This window comes from Triturus cristatus, chromosome 9 (assembly GCF_964204655.1).
Source record: "Triturus cristatus chromosome 9, aTriCri1.1, whole genome shotgun sequence".
Lineage (NCBI taxonomy): Eukaryota > Metazoa > Chordata > Amphibia > Caudata > Salamandridae > Triturus > Triturus cristatus.
Window position 1 is genome coordinate 659,805,949 of NC_140592.1, and position 19,923 is coordinate 659,825,871.

Genomic DNA, 19,923 nt, shown 5'->3' on the forward strand with positions numbered 1-19,923 from the left:
GTGTGGAAGGCGGTTACGAACTCGCTGGGTTGGAAGGATAGGCTTACCCTCGCTACTCCGCTGTTTGACTCTGATATGTTGGGGAAACTTTGGCACACGAAGGGGTTCGAGAAATAGGACCGGATTGGGATATCCAGGGTGGGGGACCTGCTGGTTAAGGGACGAGTGAAGTCGTTTGACGAGCTACGGACGGAATACGATTTGGAGGGTACGGAATATTTTCGGTATGCACAGGTACACCACGCTCTGCGGTCCGTCCTCGTCGAGGGGGAGACTGTGCCTGAGTCCTCTCCCTTGGAGGATCGGATCCTGGATGGCCATATGCCGGAGAGTACAATCTCCTTAATTTACAAGAAGCTTGTTAATGTCCGGACTGACCTCCTCCTAGGGGTGCGTGATCAGTGGACTAGGGACGGCCTTGAACTGGATGATGAGGACTGGCAGTATGCCATCTCATCTCCTAAGGAGGTCGCGATCCCGGCACGACTAAGGCTGGTGCAGCTTAAGATACTTCATAGAGTCTATGTCACGGGGCCCCGACTGATTCATATGGGTTTCTCCGAGGATGGCTTATGTAAGAGGGGCTGTGGGATGCTGGGCACCTTCCTACATATTATATGGGAATGTGGTGTGATCACGGAGTTCTGGAAGCGAATTCATGTTGTGATGCAGGAGGTCACGGGTATTGCACTGCTGCCAGAGGCACGGCGCTGTCTTTTGAATGTCTGGGGTCCTACTGACTATGATGCGGCGCAGACTCAATGGGTGACCCTAGGGAATATGGTGACGAAGCGTGATATTGCACGACTGTGGGGTTCTCAGAGACCTCCCGCTATGGAAGCATGGATGGAAAATATGGACTGGAGCATGTTTAGGGAGAAAACAGTGTATAGTGCCCGGGGGCGGCCTAAGAAATGGCATAAGATATGGGGGAGGTGGAACCAGTATAGGGGTGATATATGTCTGCCCCCGGCCACTGAACCGTTGGAGGAGCAACTTTCCCCCTAGCTTCACTTCCAACTTGGGATTTTTATGATGATTATATGCTAGAATGTTAGCGCCTCTGCTTCTCTCTCATCCACCCGACCGGTGGCTTTGTTCTGACTTTGGGAATGGGGCCGCGCCCCCATCGGGAACTGGCTCGAGTTCATTGTATATACCGCCTTGCTTGTGTTATTTACTTTCAGGTTGTTTTAAAAAAAAAGGAACCTTTGTTTTTCTGGTACCAGAGCTGTGGACACTTCCATGTGTTGTACTTAATTGGCTGCCGAACCTCCGGGATGTCGGCTGAATAGCTGTGTTCCAGACCGACCTAAATAAAGGTTTTTTTAAAAAAAACAGTGGTTGGGACAGTCATCGTTATCATCTGTGAAACAACATCTCTCACATTTGAATGAAGACATTGATTTGGCAGATTTCCTATTAGGTCCCAGGTCTCCTCGTCCGAAACGTTTTGCTTAAGCAGCATATAATGAAATCTGTAATCTGTCCCAAATGGAAGCAGCTTTCAGGTTGCGTCAAGTAGAACAGGACAATTTGCGTAACGTTTTGGATGTGGTAGACAACAGCATTTATACTTTGTCTTCTTGTATTTACACTTTGGACAATATTGTTTCATCTGCTATTGACTTTGTACAGAATGTGTCTGTTTTGTATCATAGTCAAAATCGGTTGCGTTCTGTAACACAATCTGGCAGGACTTTACAAACATTGAAAAATGGGAAAGTGCTTTGGGATTATTTAAACACAACTGCTCTGTTTTTGCCTGTTAATTTGACCGATAAACAAAAGCTAATTTATATGAAAGATTCCACTTACACCTTGTTACATATGGAGAAGTTAGAACAACTGCCGTTCTCTATAGCAGAGACCGATTCCTCTGTATGGTTAATATATGGGCTTATTTCTATGCCCATTTCCCTCTTTCAATTTAGTGAATGCATGAAACATTATCCTATAGGAAGATTTTAACCCCTGGGTAATACGTTTCTACACAAAATGTGGTCTTTAGCGTTTACGTTTCGCTGTCTACGTGAAGATAAAGAGGATTTCTTGACAGGAGAGGACTGTGATTCTACTGTGGGACACGCGTTAGTCTGTACACAAGTTCAGCTTCATGGTGCTTGCAAAATGTCAGCGCCCAATTTGCCCTGTTTTCTAAAAGGTACATCAGTCCCGTCTATAATTCCCATGCTCACATTGCTTTCTAATGGTAGCTATTTTATCCTCACTAACCACAACTGCTGCAGGTTACGGACAGGGATTCTGTATATAGTAATGGTTTCCGATAGAGTAACTTGTTGCAGCAATGTTCTTTTTCCGCCCCTGCATGGGATGGTAGATAGCTCGCTGTGGCCTTCCATTCCCACTTTGAAAACAGACTTCAATAAACTAAGCAGACTCAAAGCTCTATTGTTTCAACAAGAGTTCGCTTTCACTTCGGCTCGCGAGAGCTTCAAATTGCAGGTGGCTAGAACATCTAGTGAGATTCAGTCACTGCTGAATATGAATCTCCCACTACATTTTGGGGAACTGATTCACCAAATTTTTTATGCGTCTGATACCGAAGGCCTTGCGCATTTTTTTTTAAACGTGTGGGCTCCGGCCTTGTGTCATCTTTTCAGACGATTTTTGGAGTAATACCGGCCTTTATACATTCTATTTTTTCCAACACCTTTGGAGGTTTTCCACTTATCCTCTTATTGGCATGTGGAATTCTGGTGCTTTTGCTCCTGTTAAGCAATGGATGCCCACCCTGTGGTTCTGCACAGCCCAGGAGCCTGGCGTCTATAATGTGATCGAATGCAACAACTTTTTGGATGCTAGCCACTGGCAACGCTGAGTGTGAGTGATGGGCTTACCTTTCGCTTATTTCACTTGCGTACAACCTGTGTTCCACTGCCAACGGTGCCCTTTCTATTGGGCCTTGGATCTCTTTCTCTCCACATCGTCAGCCGCTGATCCGCATTATGATCTGTTGGTGAGTCCCTTACTGGCCCATGACCAGGAGTGTCGGGTGATGCCCGTATGATGTGTGTGGCTGCACTTGGAGTGTTGGCATTTTGAAATACCTGTGAGGCTGCCCAGTGCCTCCTACAGGAGAGTTTCATCAAATATCACGCAAGTTGCCCTGTTCGATTGCTAGATGCACTGGATAATGAAGAACATGAATGTTCATTCGCCCCGTGCTGAATTGGATGGCATCTCCCTTTTTTCTTAACGGAAATGATGCCCTATTAGAGAAGATTGCATTTCACAGTGCACGCAATCTTTTGCATTTTGCAGGCTAGATATATCATTTTTGGGGGGAAATATCTGGGGGAATGTGTCCTTTTTCCATTGACTCTATTTGGATGGCACATAAGACAATTTGGCTCTGCTTATCTTTGATACCTGTTTGTCTATGCACTACAACCTGGCCAGGGGGAGGGCGTCACGTGGTTGCTAGAGTCATTGTCGACATCTTTAAGTTAGCATGAGTCCAGTAGCTATGATGCTGCTTTTGCGCATGACACTAAATGACTTTATTTTTACAAAGCTCTGTTTTTGCCTTTCACAGGAGAACTCTCTGCTGTGCTCGTTCTCTGCCTATTCCTGGAGTTTAGTCTGAACATTGTGAGCCAGGTCGATAAACACTGACTCTTGTTATTCTGTTCTGGTCAGGCCCTAGCACTTAGACAAAACATACCAAGGCAGCTGTTTTTGCTGGAAGCTCATACTTTGATATTATGGAGATACACGTTTAGGTAACAGACACTTGGGGAGGGACCTTTCCAGGGAGAAGAGCAACACACACCTGTGATGTAGAAATACGATATATGGCCTGAGGTATGGGGCCTGCTGACAAAGCCCAGAGATCTTCTATTATATAATAATACTTTTGCTTACCAAGGGGAGGGTGGTTAGGTCTTATAGTCCTCTATCTGTCTTTATACAATGACATCTCACTTTATGATATATGGCCTTGTTGCAATGCTAACTGTATTTATATTATGCATTTTGCTCCTGGTTGTGGCACGTATACTGCATTTTAGAGCACGTTAGTTAAAATATTTTTGACTATCTTCGTGTCTCTGTCAGATCTTATTGTGGACAAGTACGAGAGTGTGAGCAAAAAGGTGTTTCTTGGAACCGCGATTCCTGAGAAATAAGAGAGTGTCGTGTTCTGGGTTGTTTAATCATTGTCTTCTCCATTTGTGAGTAGGCGAGCACGTGAGACACTATAGCTAGTCGGTCCTGGGCACGCGGGCACTAAGGCGGTAGAAAGGCTTAGTCCCTATACACCGAGGTCCCATTTTCCTGCGCATAGTTCTGTGTATGTGCAGAATCCCTGCAACAAGGGAGTGCTTCCAACAAACAGACGTTTATTGCAAGGTTTTGCATTTTGCTTAGTAAAAACCATATATTTAGTTTTGGCCTCATTCAAAGCCAGACCCCGCTCTTTGCAAAATCTTAAAAAATCTTTTAGCCATAGTTGGAGGCCTTGAGGGGATTTGGGAATTAATAGAGTATCGTCTGCAAAGAGGAGCGCTGGGACTCTTTTCGCCGCTATTTTGGGGACATCACACCCGTCCCTATCTAGAAAATCAACCATCCCATTTATTAAAAAAGTGAGAAGAGCGTGGGCACGAGGACGCACCCGTGCCTCACCCCGCATTCAATTCTAAATTTCTTCGTTAGTTGGATATTCGTGCCCCATCTCACTTGGGCTGCATTTGATGAGTGCAATCTGATTAGGATGTCTAGTAGGTTGTAAGGTGAGCCCATTTCTTTCAGCACTCTCCTGAGGGTGGCTCGGGGAACTAAGTCGAATGCGGATCGTAGGTCGAAAAAGGCCACATATAGTTTCCCACCTTTGATGGACACTTCTTTCCAATATAGATAGAGGAAGCGGAAAGCCTGATCCACTGTGCTAATATTTGCACGGAACCCAGCTTGATAGTCACTTAAAGTGCTGGACTCTATGATCCAATCCTGGATTTTGGCTAGGACCTGCTTGTAAAGGATCTTCTGTAGAGAGTCAATGAGACTTAAAGGTCTATAGCTAGCAGGGTCCGCTCGATCACCCTTCTTATAAATAGGTACTACTTCAGCTAATTTCCATGATGGTGGCATCTCCATACCCAGTGTAATGATGTTCATCAGCATGTTAATGTACAAACCCCAGACTGTTGGGTCCTCCCTGTACAGATCATTTGGAATTGTATCCGGGCCAGAAGCTCTGGCAGGGACACATGAGTGAATTGTGACTAGTGTTTCTTCCCGAGAGAAGACAAGAGCATCATTTGCTCCTGATGAGCCCATCCCTCCGATTTCTATAAAGTCTTCGAACTCCAAGTTGTCCACTGCATAGAGACGTTCGAAGTGGGACACCCATTCTTCAGGCTGGACAGTAAACTCCAATGTAGTCCTGTTGCCATTTAACCATTGGGTGGCCTTTTCCAGAAGGATTTAGCATCTCTATCTGTTAGTGCCTTGTGCAGGGAGGACCATAGGAATTTTCCCAGTTTATTTTGGCTAGCTCATTTGTCTGTGTATATCTATCTCTACAGGCAACTACCTCATGGCACATATTAGATTTAACAGCCTGTACCAGGTCCCGCTTGGTTTTCCTACATTCCGGATTGCTTTTTTCTCGAATTGCGGTCTAAACACGGTTTGCCCAACAGATCTCTATTCTCGTTGTATTGAAGTACTTGGCGAGTACATAGTTCCCCCTGGACCAGGTTGTTGGGTTTTTGGCCCAGGTCTTCCACCAACAGATGCACCTTGCCTTTAACTGTTTCCAGGGCCCTTGGATTTGCCTCTACCCAGTTCCATCTAATGGTCCTCTCATTGTTGGAGATAGCAATTCAATTCAAATAGCTTTATTGCGGTTGAATTTACCATAAAAGCACATAACAGAAAATAAGCAAAACGACAAAACAGACAGTCCGTTTCATGAATGCAGTTACACAACATTACGTGATTTTAAAACATTTGGTCTTTAAAAATATAAATAATTCCATAGATTTAAAAGTTATCATAGCAATACTATCCTAAAAAGAATAAAATATTTCTTGCTCTCTTAAATTCACTTTGGCTAGTCTTAAGTTAAAATTGCATTGTTGATCAGATTCCTTCGAGCGATCCACATTGAGTATAAGAATTTGGCTACTGTGCAGACAATTAATGGATTGGTGTCTGTTTTTAATATCCTAAAAAAGGCCAAAGAATGTTTTATGCCCAGGTTCTTACGCAACTGTATTATCCATGGCTTCCTAATATGGGTATAAGCTGGACAAAATAGGATGACATGAACCGGGGTTTCGTCCTCAGTAGTGCAGCCAGGGCAGGGGCGTACAGCTCCCCCCTTCCACCTATCAGAAATGTGAAAGAGTGGCAATGTGCCATATCTAAACTGTAGATAAAGTTTCTTAGCTAGTGTTGGTTGAACTAAATCAATCGCAGACTCAAAGCTATAGGCGGATTTTACGTCCAGAAAAATATCGGATAAGCTTGAGGATTTTACTGAGCGAATAAGATTACTTAGGTTGTTTTCCCTGACCGCACTAGTCACAATCTGCTTTGGAATAGCTGGGCAGGAAGCTTCAGGATTAAACCAGAGTTCCTCAAAGCCATTCGATATAAGTGACTGTTTTACAAAGGCTAGCCAGGGAATCCTTCCAGGACCAATAGAAGCCATGACAATTTTAAGTTCCTCCTTGTAGCTCACCAACTCCGGTGTACTCCAGAGACGCTTCCAATAAAGTAGCGGTCGAATGGCAATAGCGTCTGCAATTGGACAAACATTAAGATCAAGTCTTAATGGGAGTAGAGGAGTGCTTTTAGGGAGATCCAATAGTTGTCTAAGAAAGTTATTTTCAGTTATAGATAGGTTACTTGTTGATGTGTGACCCCAGAGTTCTGCCCCGTAGAGAGAGGAGGCCCTCGCTTTCACTTCAAAAATTTCAAGCGGGGCACTACCTATTTTAAGGGTACAGCTCTTCTGTACTTTAAGAATACCCCCTGCTGCTTGCGTTAATCTTAGATTGGACTTGGCCACTTGAGGACCCCAACCCATTTTGTCATTTAAAGTCACACCCAGATATTCAAATGTGGAAACCCTTTCAAGAGGTCTGCCACCCATCGTTGGATGGGGGCAGTTTACAGTTTTTGCATTAAAAGCCATGTACTTAGTCTTATTTATGTTGATCACCAGGTTTCTTTTTAAACAAAAATTGGAGAACTGGTCTAACACGCGCTGCATCCCCATTGGAGATTTTGAAAGCAGAAGCGTGTCATCCGCAAACATTAAGGCGGGAAATTTACGGGCGCCTATTTTGGGGGAGTCTATATCTTTTTTGGCCATGAGGTCTTCGATAAGCCCGTTGAGAAAGAGGGAAAATAGAGTTGGAGCAAGGACGCAGCCCTGCCTGACACATTTCTCAATCGGGAAGGCTCCAGTTAACTGGCCTTGTTTACCGAAGCGTACTCTTGCAAAGGTGCCAGCATGTAAAATTTTAAACTGGTGGCATAAATAGGGTGGAACCCCCATTGATGGTAAAATGGACCATAATTGTTTTCTATCCACCATGTCGAAAGCAGATTTTAAATCGACAAAAGTAAGATAAAGACTGCCCCCTTCCAAGGTCACATGCTTCCAATATATCACTTGTAACCGGAATAATTGATCAATTGTTGAGATTTTTGCCCTAAATCCCGCTTGAAGTGGCGTCAAGATATTGTTATCACTAGACCAGCTCTCCAAGCGTTGTAACAATACCCTGGCATAAATTTTTTGTGTAACATCAATAAGGCTAATCGGCCTATAATTTGAGGGTTGGAGCGGAGAGCCCTTCTTATATATTGGGATAATCTCCGCCCCAAGCCAGGTGCTAGGCAAAGGTAGCCCCTCCAAAATTGCATTGAATAAAACCCGAAGATAAGGGGCCCAGACCAATGGTTCTTCTCTAAATAAATCACCTGGGATACGATCAAGCCCCGGAGCTTTATTGGGCTGGATCCTGAGTATTGCCATCTTTACTTCGGCCAATGAAATTTTTTGCGCAGGCAGAATAGAGTTCACAGCCGAAGGACTCTGCGGAGCGTCCTGGATACAGGGGGGAGAAAGAGAGTAAAGATCTTTAAAATAAGCGGACCAAGCATCCTCTGAGATATTAGGAATGATTGCAGATCCTCCTTCTGAATTCCCAGTATGGACAAGGTTCCAAAAAGACCTTGCATCCTTAGCCGCGAGGGCAGATGAAATAGCGGCCCAGCCATCAGCCTCCCATTCTGATTTAGCATTTTTTATCAATTTCTTGTAGACTTGTCTAGCCTGGATAATATGTTGGCTATCTCCTTGGTTTAAAGCCAGTAGTAATGCTGATTTGGCGTCCCTACATCCTCTATTAAACCAGGGGTTACCTCCAAGACATGGTTTAGTTTTGATAGGACCTACTTTATAAAAGGAATCCTTTAATAAAGAAACCATCTCACTATGGATAGCTGTAATTACAGTCATATCCATAGAGTTAGGATCACTAAAGGCGTGATTGGCTTTTTCAAGAAGGGGGACTACATTTCTATATAAGTTTGGCATTAGTTCCGCAGAAGATTTTGCGGCTGCCCATCGAATTCTTCTCCCACCTTGTTCTAGCCTTAGATCACTTCTGGGGGAACTGGTTATAGCACTCTCCCCACAGGATAGTTGGAAATCCAACTCAGTTATCAAAGGATTATGATCACTTTCTGGGCGCCGACAGACGGTAAAGTCCAGGATGTTTGACCAGGATGTCAGGCTCACTAGAAAGTAATCTATAACTGATGTATGCCCCAGGCCATTGTAAGTAAAATGAGCAGGGATGTCGCTATTAAAACGACCATTACAAGCTCTGAGGGAAAATGTGAGGGAGAGGGAGGTCAGTTGTAGGACTAAGGCTGACCAGTTTTTAGCAGGGTAGGCAATAGGGGCAGGAACTGACCAAATCTCATCCTCGGCCTTAGTCATTGTAGGAACCCCGTGTAATGGTTCAAAGTGACAATTGAAGTCGCCTCCAATCAGCAATACTACATCGCCCCCCAGTTTATGCAGTAACGCAGTTAGCACATCCAAGGTGTCAGAGGTGCCACCAAGTTTTACTGCCCGTGAATAAATGTTAATCAAGGCCAGCTTGGGTGTTCTCTTGTGAGACATCAGGATACACGTGAGATCAGGGCTGTTTGTCACTATTCTTTTCAACGTGAATCCAAGGTGGATGCCTATCCAGGTACACAACCCCCCTGACGGTCTACCTCTTGCACCTTTAACTGCAGGTTCTGCAAAAGTTACATACCCTGCTCTATGGGTGGGACTTGTCGCCCATGTTTCCTGAAATAAACAGATCCCATGGGAATCCACAAAAGTATACCAATCTGGGATATCTAGATTTGACACAAGGCCTGCTATATTCCATGATAGGATTTTAGGGAGCCTTTAGAATTTGGCTGCTTGGTTCCCACATTGCCCTCGTGACGGGGGCCAACAAAGTCAAGTGTCCCAGCACCAGGTAGATTAAGATCTGCCTGTGTACTGGTACACTGAGATTGAGGCACCAACGAGCAATGAGGAATCATAGGGGATGGTAAATCATCCCTAGACTCCCCGACTATTGTCAGCAAGTTCTCGTTGGACACCACACCAGCCTCTATAAACGACCTGGGGTTGGATAGAACATTTACCACCTCTGGATGCTTACTTCTAATAGTTACAGAAATTTCATCATTTTTGTAAGCATCAATTTGGTAGGGCAGGGGACGACGGGACGACATAGGAAGTCAGTCAACTTGGTCAAGCAAGCTGTATCGATTGTATAACGAAATACCCATCAATTCCCCCCTAGGCTGTCTACCCCTACTTCTGGGTGCAAGGTGCCAGGGATCCTCTTGCTGTGGCCTCGAATCAAACCTCCCGTGGTCGGAAGGAGAATAAATATGAGCCGTTGGATAAAAATAGTCTAACCTCCATGATTTATTCATTGTATTAGAGCTTGATTGTTGCCAACTGCATATATGATCAACTGCCCTAAAGTCCTCGAAATTAATAATTATACAATCTCCTCGGACATTTTTGAATCTGGGACCTACCCACCTCACTCTTCTAACATGCAAGATTTTACTATAAATAGAGCTAGGCAGGGATCTATGAGAATTCAGCCAGTGCATAATCTTGTTCCTAAGTTCCTCATAAGATTCCGATTTGTTACTCGGTAATTCCGGGACCTCCGTTAAAACAACAACATATGGAGCACAATCGGGAGGTAAGTTGATGCATGGTAGAGCTTGGGAGTTAGTGTTTCCAGCAGCATGCACCTTCCCTGGAATAGCAGAGTTTGATAGGGAAGCCGGTAACAGCGGTTGGATGGAATGTACCTTATTCGCAGAATTAGGGCTATTGCTAGAGTCAATAATAAAAGAGCCCAAGGTTGGCCCCTGTGTGTTGGGCCTTGGGGGTTGATCTTTTGTAATAGTATCAGTTTGTAGGTTTGTAGCATTAAGTGGGGGAGCTAAGGCTTTAACTTGGGTTTGTATGGCAAGTTGGTCTTTTATGATAGCCCTATTCTCCGCAAGTGAAGCCTCCATTTTTCCAAGTCTAGCATCTAAATATTGCAGCTTTTGCTCCACAGGCTGGATAAGAGAGGATAAGACAAGACTCAGTTTTCCCACTAATGAGTCTAAATCCAGGGAGCATGAATTTGCAAATAGTGAGCCATTCTCAGCAGGGGTATCTATTGGGGTCCCAGGGGAGCAGGACTCCAAAGGTACCGTAGTCCGGGGAGGAGATTTGGTCGTGATTTTTGGATATTTCGATTTTCTTCCCCGTGACGAGGTGACAGCCTTCCTCTTCTTTGGGATAGCACCCTCCTTAGTTCTTGACTCCTTGTCATTATTTGGGTTTAACTCAATTGGGGCCGTAGTTATATTAATGGGCTGCCCACGTGATGGTTGCGTGGGGTCATCGACCCGGGCGTCTGTACCAGTCCCCGTGTTCAATGTAGTTGTTGAATGGCCCTCAATAGCTAAATTTGATCGAATGGGAGCAGGTGAACTCACATGAGCAATGATACCCAAAGAGGATCTTCTTAGGAAGGCCGGGTCTTGTGATAAACGGCGCTGGGTCAATTCAATTTCATGCTCCAATACCGATGCTGCCCTCGTTATGAATTGGTCGAGTGTCCCTGCTACCATCCCAACTGGTGTGGCTTTCGCAGCCCTTCTAGCAGCCATTTGTGAGGGGTACTGACAATTAATATATATATATATATATATATATATATATATATATATATATATTACAGCTACTCACTTGAAGGTGTGGGTGGAAGAGGGGTGGCCCAGCCCAGCCTCTGTCGGCCCCGGACGGCCACAGACGGTCCCGCCCTTGTCCCGGGCTTCTCCCGGCGCTACCCGCGCGCGGTCCCGCGACGCGGGAGCAGCGTCGATAATTTAAGCGCCTCCTGGCGCGCAACAAAGGGTCAGCTGGTTTTGACCGCTAGGGCTGCTGGGGCGTGTGGTCCGGTCTCCCCGCTACGGCCGCGATAGATGTCAATGCGGTGGCGGGAGACCGGGACAACGGGACAGCTTCAGGCAGCGGGGGAACGGCAACAGGCAACGGAATCCGCAGGTCCACACCACCGGGAAGAGGCGAGGTGTCAGGTAGGTTTTTGAATGAAGAACCCGCTCTGCCGAAGCAGCGTCGATAATTTAAGCGCCTCCTGGCGCGCAACAAAGGGTCAGCTGGTTTTGACCGCTAGGGCTGCTGGGGCGTGTGGTCCCGTCTCCCCGCTACGGCCGCGATAGATGTCAATGCGGTGGCGGGAGACCGGGACAACGGGACAGCTTCAGGCAGCAGGGAACGGCAACAGGCAACGGAATCCGCAGGTCCACACCACCGGGAAGAGGCGAGGTGTCAGGTAGGTTTTTGAATGAAGATAGCTACGGCACCCAGATCAGGCCTGTTCTCAACACCACGTTCTTGATCACCCTGAATTTTAAGAGTAAGATTAAGGGCATTGTGGTCACTGCCTGTTCTTTTAAATACCAACATATCACAAAGAGTTGGCCAGAGTTCATTAGCCACCAGACAATAATCAATTCTACTGGCATGGCCTGGGTCTATTAAACTTAGGTTTGCCCATTAGGTCAGATTATGTCCTTACATTTGTGGCTCTCAGATCATGCTGGAGGGTGAGGGCCAACACCTGGCCACCTCTCTTAGTCCATTTCACTGAGGAAAGATTAAGCTGAGGGATTTGCCACTTACAATCCCACTCCTCAGTCAGATCAAGCTGAGCAAAAGAAGGTGGCTCAAAAGTACAGTTAAAATCGCTGGCTATATAGCTGGTATGTTAGCAGGGAGTTCAGTTAGTGCGAGATCGAAGGTACAAATAGCACTAGTTTCCTCCAAGCCATGCGCAACTCTTTTGTAAACATTAACGATCCTGGATTTCCCGCCGCAATGGAGAGTCAATCTACCACTAAAATGTCTTGGGAATCTACATGGACCTGCTCGACTCTAGAGCCCAGAGCGGTTTTGACCCAGATTGCTAGACCTCCTGAAGTCCTCCCCCGTTCTTTTCTAGTGGCACTTAAATGATATGAGGAAAACCCGCTCCTGTGGGGTGTATGTAAGCTCCAGGTTTCCTGAAATAGGATCACGTTATGAAGATCCACGAAGGAACATCAATCGGGATCTACTAGCAGTTTGGCAATCCCAGCCACATTCCATACCAGGACCTTCAAAAGTCTATGAGGGGTGTTATTGTTGCCTCCTGCAGTGTTGGGGATACTCGGACCTCCCCCTGCCTCACTCACAGGTAGCCTGACCGTCCATTCCCTCCCTAGGTCGGCATTTAGAGGCCTGCATATTACCTCCAAGGATATAATCTGCCTTGGATATTGGCATACTTCTGACTGGTGTGTACTCTTGTTTAACCTAGCAACCCCTGCGACGTTGGTTGTTTGTAATAATCCACCTATCTGGGGTAGTCATTCCTGCCCTGCAGTGTGGCCTGAATTTGTTGTGGGGCCCCCTTTACAATGTACCCATGATGTGGGGTGAGGGGGGAGAGTAGCTATCCCTTCTGGTGGTCTGTATCTGATGGCAATTGAGGTATTAACAGTGGGGATTATGCTAGAGTTGATTGTCATAAGGCCGTTGACTGTTGCAAAATGGGAGGTGACTTTAATCGCATCCCTGTGCTTTCCTGGGAGTGACAGTCTTTCAACAAACTTGCTGTGGTCTCTTATAATAGAATGGCAATGTCGGGTGGTCCTAAACCAGTGGATTATTTTTTTTTAAGGGAATCAAGGTCTTCAAACCCCTCCTTTCGGATTTTGGTAACTCCACTAGATAAGTTTCTGCTATCCTCTCTTGTCAATCAAATCTGTTTTAGACACCCTCCCTCAAGATCCCCTTTCCAGAGAACCCTCTTAGGCCATGCAAATTTTCACACCTTTCAGGCAGTGTAGCTTCTCCGTTTGCTCTCGGCTTCCCCCCTACCCTGTTGGAGATTCCTTGGTAGTGCAAGGTTGAAGGCATGAACATTATGCATAACACGACCACTGTGGAGAAGTGGGGTAATAGGGAACTATTGTAAATCAGGGGCACAATATATTGGTCTAACGTCAGCTTTGGAGGATGTACCAATACACCTGGCATCAACGCTCTTAGTCAGAGATTCTACACTAGTCTCTGTTTGGGTGAATTTGTCACACTTTGATCTCCTCTTTAGGTTGGCAACCTCAAACCTCACCAAAACTACCTCCTCCTTCAGGGACTCGATAAGTGTTTTTAGGGCCTGATGATCGACAGCATAGGCATTACTGCTTTCACAAAGGCCACCTGTCCCCCTCCTCTACTTTAAGGACCTTCAATCTATGGTGGCATTCTACTTGAATAGAGTGTGCCTTGATTGGGGAGCCTGCGTCTCTATGAGTTGAACAATGAGCAGCTTCTATTTCGTGGGTATTGAATCTGCTGCTGTGGCCCTTTCTCCTATTCTTGTTGGAATTCTTTAACATCGAGGGAATATGTTTGGCCGATTTTTTAGCCAGAGGGGAACAGGCAAAGCGTCACTTGCAACTCCATGAATAGATGCTGGACTAGAGGGACCTCTAATTGGGGGAGGGGGGGGGGAGGGGGGGGGAGGGGGGAGAGGTTCCCCTTGGGAGACTATTTCTTGACATGCAATAATTAAAGAGTCGATCCTGTCCATAGCTTCATTACAGACAGCACCCATAGCCTTCTTTTTAGGGCAAGGCGGGCCAGGGCTTTATTCTGACCCTTTCTCTTTCCCATAGTTATGTGAGTCTATTACAGGCCCTCCAAGAGCACCTGCCAATGTGGCTAGACTAGGCTTGGCAGGGAACCAGGGGAAGGGATTGCTGGTACACCAAGGTGCCTGATAGGGTAGGGAATAAAAACATGTCACTCAAGCTGAAGGCTGCAGCACAAAAAACAAACTGAAATCATAATGCAAATGCTTCCCACCAGTCCAAACCACGCAGAAGGAAGTCTTTTCCCCACTAGAGAGATACCTGTGGTGCACAGACTGGCTCTGCATGGAGAACTCTTGCTGTTGGCCGCTGCTGCCAATGACAATTCAATAAATAGCGAGCTAGGGGCACACTAATACTCCAACGCACATATTGACTGAAAGCACCTTTTGGGATTTACTAGATTCTAATTAAATGTATCCATATGGATCAGTTTGGGCCACTCAGAATTGTTGATTTTACCTTCCCTTTCACCTTCCCTTTTCCCATACTGAAGCAGTGGTTGGCCTGATAGGACCTGTGGATTGGTCTCTTTTGGATCAAAGCATCAACAATCCTAGAAACTAAGAATGGCCACATAATTTGCTATGGACTGATCATTTCTGATTTTTCGAATCGATCTCATCATTGTATGCCAGTCCACTTGGATTGTACAGCCCATAGCCACATCTTGGTTAAATCTCCACTCTTCACTGTGGCCTAGTATTTGCTTATGTAAATTAAATATAATTAATATGTTTTTCTACTATACCATATTCTGGATAACTCCAACCTGATTTATTTGACCTAACTGATTAAGGATAATCCTGACTATTGAGTGACTTTATCTTGTATAGTGAAACCTTTGGATTCTTTGAGCCATATATTTCTGGCACCATATGGCACATGGATTCCTTAAAGGAGCAGTGTCTAAATCTTAGATGTAAAGGGTGAAGCAAGGTGATGACATTCAGGGGTCATTATGAGATTTGGGGTTTATACACTGGGTAGACAAATTATTGTGCATGGACAGTTAAAGGCAATAGACAATACTAGGGCTTCTGCAACTTTTACTGCAAAACATTCTGGCAGGTCCAGCTCAGCGCCAACATGTACAGAATGGATACACATAAACACCACACTCAAGCTGACTGACCCAGATGAAAACATATTCTAATGTTGTAAAATGCAATCTCAAGAGAAACAAACCTCTTATACCAGAATAAAGAAAATTCAGTAAAATTACTCACAAGCTGCATCAAATTCCCCTCTCCATTGATCTGTTGTTAGCTTGTCCTCCACCTCCACTTCAAGTAGGTCTCCATCCACTACCAGCCTCACGATGTGTTCAATGCCACGGAAAATATACTCTGACTGAGTACTCTGCTGCATGGCCATGGCTGGATCTCAGAATGGTCTCTCCTTCACTGTCTAGAGACAGAAGCACCCAAAACAGCTGTGATGTTCTAGAGAGAAACACAATACATATACATGGTTTTAAACTCTCCTTCTTGTATGTGTGCTGGAATATCAAATATTGTCTAATGGGTAGTGTGCTAGAAGTAGTAACAGTGCAAGAAAGGTGATGAAAAGTCATGAAGCAAACTGGTTATTAGAGAGAGGGGTTCAATAACCCACAAAGTGGAGTACATTGTGCTACTATGTGGGACGAGAGGGAACTCATCCAAAGCCGAGCTTACTAAACACAGGCTGCACTAGTAAAGACGATAAATGGGAGCCTTGCAGGACTTAGATAACTTAGGTAAGACTTTTACACAAGGCCAGGGTGCGCATAATGCAAATCTTATAATTAGAATCCTCTCAGGTACAAGATAAGCGAGATCCACACTTCTGAACTACAGCACCATAGGCCATAAATCATGCTGGTGTGTTTGTGCACTTGTTTGAATGAATATGTAGCACTAACATAATATATAAAACGCAAATGGAATTATTTTCTTTTGCAGAAAAATATGGCTCACAGAACCTGAAAAATAGATCTCTAGTGAATCATGCCATTTGTGTGTTTTAGGGCTTTTTATAAATGGTATACAGTTTACTTAATCTCCAATTGCTTTACTAAATTCTTTCCAGAATTGTGAAACTCTCAAAACTGGATAGCTCACAAACGAGGAGAGTTAAAAATGGCAAATGTTTTAAGTCAATTGCAGATCGCTTCCCAAACACAAAATGGGAATCTATACTTTTCTTTTTGGAAGACAGGAGCCCTGAAGCTCTTTTCCTTACAGAAACATGGCTACAAGATGACAGTGGTCCTGACATTGCTGTCACCCTTACCCCTGGAGCAATTTCCAGAAATGACTGTTGTGGGTAGAAAGCAGGGGGAGTTGCGATCATATTAAAAAAACACCTGGACTGTGAAACACACTCAACGCAGATTACAGATAGTGATAACTTAGTCTTTTCACTCAAACTTTCATTCACTTTCACCTTCTCTGGTTTACTAGTATATCGTCCTCCAGGGCCGGCAACAAAATTTATACAGGTGCTACCCGATATAAAAGCGGAACATGGCATGTAAGCAGCTAATTTTACATTGTTAGAGGATCTGAATATACATTTCGATGAGAAATTGTGTACACAGACCAACGACTTTAGACACGAACTAGCGGCATTACAGTTTATGCAATGGGAAGAGCAACCCACACATATTAAGTGCCACATACTGGACCCTATGTTTTCAAACATCTCATCTCTGAAATTATACCTCCCCCTATACCAATTGTGTGATCGGATCATTTGTTAATTCAATTTACCATCCCCAAAGAAGAAACGCCCAAACAGACCAGAGCCCATACCCAACAAACAAGGCAATTGGCAAAAATGGATATCTCTGGCTGGTAAAAGCTCGGAGTAAAACAACACCAAAACGGGTGGGCGTCTCTTATCTAGCTTTTAGGGAGCCTGTAGAATCCACACTAGAAGAGGTGGTTCCTACATACCCCAGCAGAGCTCCTCACGCCAGTAAAAGTAGGCTTGTTTTCTGCAGAGCTAAACGAGCTAAAAAAAAACAACAACAAAAAAGAGTGTAAGAGACAGGAAAGAAATTGGAGATTTAAATATGAAGGGGAAAACAAACAGGCCTACAAAGCAATTTTAAAACATACATAGGCAGTCCAGTCTGTGTCATAAATAAATTACAGGTAATACAAAATCCGTCAGCCAGAGAACTCTTGCATATCCCGAAGAGGAACTCAGCACAACAGGCTCTTGGACAACTGCACTGGTTACCAATCAAAAGATGCAGAGCAGAGAATTCAAAGCCCTATGCATCGCACATAAGTTGAAATATGCATCCAGGCTGCCGGCCTTACAACATCTTATCATTTCTCATACAACCGCCAAGAACACCAAGTTCAAACAATCTATCTCGTTTGGCAGTTCCAAAAATAAGAAGAGCAAGAGGGGGAGACAGAAATTTTGCCTTCCTAACTACCAAGTTGTGGAACTCACTTCCTGTACAGCTCGGGTCCAATAACAACTTATTAAGCTTTAGGAAACAACTAAAACACATATCTTTAGGTAATTACCAAAACCCCATGTTTTTTCTTACGTATGATATCTCCTTTGTGATTTTTAGACACTTTTTCGATACCTTTGAGACGTACATATACCCACCAGGAACCCTGGCTAGTTATTGGGTCTGTCAGCGCCGGTAAGCCAGTTTTAGGGTATCTGTAGCGCTTTATAAAACCCTATAAATAAATAAACTGTTGGGACCAAAAGTAGATTGTTACTGGATTGTTAAGTAGTGTTTTTGAAGGATAGCCAGAGTCTGTGAAGTCAAGATGTGTGCTTTCTCAATTAAAATTAATAATATAATCCTTTTTAGGCAACCAAGATACTTTAATCAGAGCAAAAAAGCTGAGCAAGTGAAGAAAGCCCTTTTAGTGAGATTATGAACAATGAGACTGAGACACACAGCACACACCAATTAGCAAACATTTATAACAAGCATTTACAATGCAATGGTCTCGGCAATATTATAGGTAGAGCTATTGGTATTGCTCATTACTTTTTTATTATTTTTGTATCCCTAAATAAATGGCATTGTTATTTCTATTGGCATTAGGTTTTTTTGCATATGTGATACCTATTGCATTAGCAGAGAGAGAGTGAGGTAGTGAGATAGAGAGAGAGAGTGAGGTATTGAAATAGAGAGTGAGATAGTGAGAGAGAGTGAGGTAGATAGAGAGTGAGGTAGTGAAAGAGTGAGTTAGTGAGTGAGGTATTTTCTGACGTAGTGAGATAGAAACAGTGAGTGATGTTGTGAGATAGAGAAAGATTGAGGTAGTGAAAGAGAGAGTGAGGTAGTGAGGGATGTTGTGTGGCGCTGAATGAAATCATGCTGATAGGAGTTATGTGGCATGATGGCTCTGTTGGAAGGAATGCGAGAGAGAGGCGACAGAGAGAAGGAATAGCTGGTAAGGATGAGAGTGCATAACATGGGAAAAAGACAGAATGAAGGGGAGAGAAGAAAAAGGAAGCAGAAAAAGTGGATAGAGCGGCAAGTGAGAGAAACGCTAGAGGATGGAAGAGCGAGGAGGGCAGAAAAGGAATTGAAAGGAGGAAAAGGGACAGCAAGAGGAGTGCGAGAAAGGAGAAGGAAGAGAAAGAAAGGAGAAGAGCGGTAAGAGTAGAGGAGGAGGGAGGCAGACTCAGAACGGGGAGAGCTGAACCGGCTGCAGTCAGTGCAGTCGATGCTGGTCCGCACATGAGCCTCACTGAACTCTTGATGTAATCCCTACATGTTCATGTTAAGCTAGAGCTTTTGAACTGTGGTGTTCAATCCGTGGCTTTGGGATTTTCTTCCACAGCAGCCAATCAGCAAGCAGGTTCCCGGGGAGGCGAGCGGACCGCCATCAGAGCCAATCAGCAATCACGCTCCGCTAGACTTTTACCAGTTTCTAAAACAAGAACTCAACTGCCACTCGGCATACCTCCGAGTCAACCTCAAACATATGCCAGAGCTTATCTGCTGACACCCACACCGGCTCGCAGGAAGGGCGGGGTGGCAGTGGCCGGCCAACCACATCCACCAGCAAGGCCCTCGATCTCTGAGACCTGCGGGTGTGCCAAAACACAACTCACAGAAGGAGGGGCCCCGCGGGGAGTCACAAGAGCAGGCTCGCGTCCATTCCGAATGTCTCTACCTGAGCTTCTCGCTCGCCCTTCACTGTGTGATGTGATGCCCCTGGAGGGAGGGGGGGGAGTTTGGCTGTAAAGCACCAGATTCCGCGCTCGGCTCAGTTGCCTGTTTCTCACCTGCAAGCCAGTGCTTGACCTGCACGTTTCATTCGCTGCTTTCTGGCACTCGTAGTTCGAGTGTTTGAAGCAATGCCTCCGCATGAAAAGAAACTAGCTGAAAAGAAACAGTACGCTTGACACCAGCAACAGCAGACCGAAAAGGACCCCAAATGGTGTTCTGGAACTTCACGGTGTTGCTGATCCGGAAGGTATTCCTGACGCCTCTCACAAAGCTCTAGTACACAAAACTAACGAGACCCAGAAGATGGAAACACGGAACAGGCACTGATGTGTCGGATTTGTATACCACCTCATACCCCGACGAGGCTCCAAAGCGCTTCTGGGCTACCACGGAAAAAGCAACTCAGTTTGCTGTGC

The 19,923-nt window shown here is 45.0% G+C and overlaps 1 protein-coding gene across 2 annotated transcripts in view; it reads right to left on the reverse strand.

The window, feature by feature from the left end:
* CCDC61 (coiled-coil domain containing 61) overlaps positions 1 to 19,923 on the reverse strand; it is a 538,795-nt gene that overhangs the window by 454,791 nt on the left and 64,081 nt on the right. Inside the window, exon 2 of one of the 2 annotated variants that reach the window (XM_085625716.1) lies at positions 15,528 to 15,708. In XM_085625716.1, coding sequence (XP_085481842.1) covers positions 15,528 to 15,675 — 148 coding nt within the window. In that variant the 5' untranslated portion in view covers positions 15,676 to 15,708. Of the gene's footprint in view, positions 1 to 15,527; positions 15,744 to 19,923 lie in introns of both variants that reach the window. The other variant, XM_085625715.1, reaches the window with a different exon arrangement.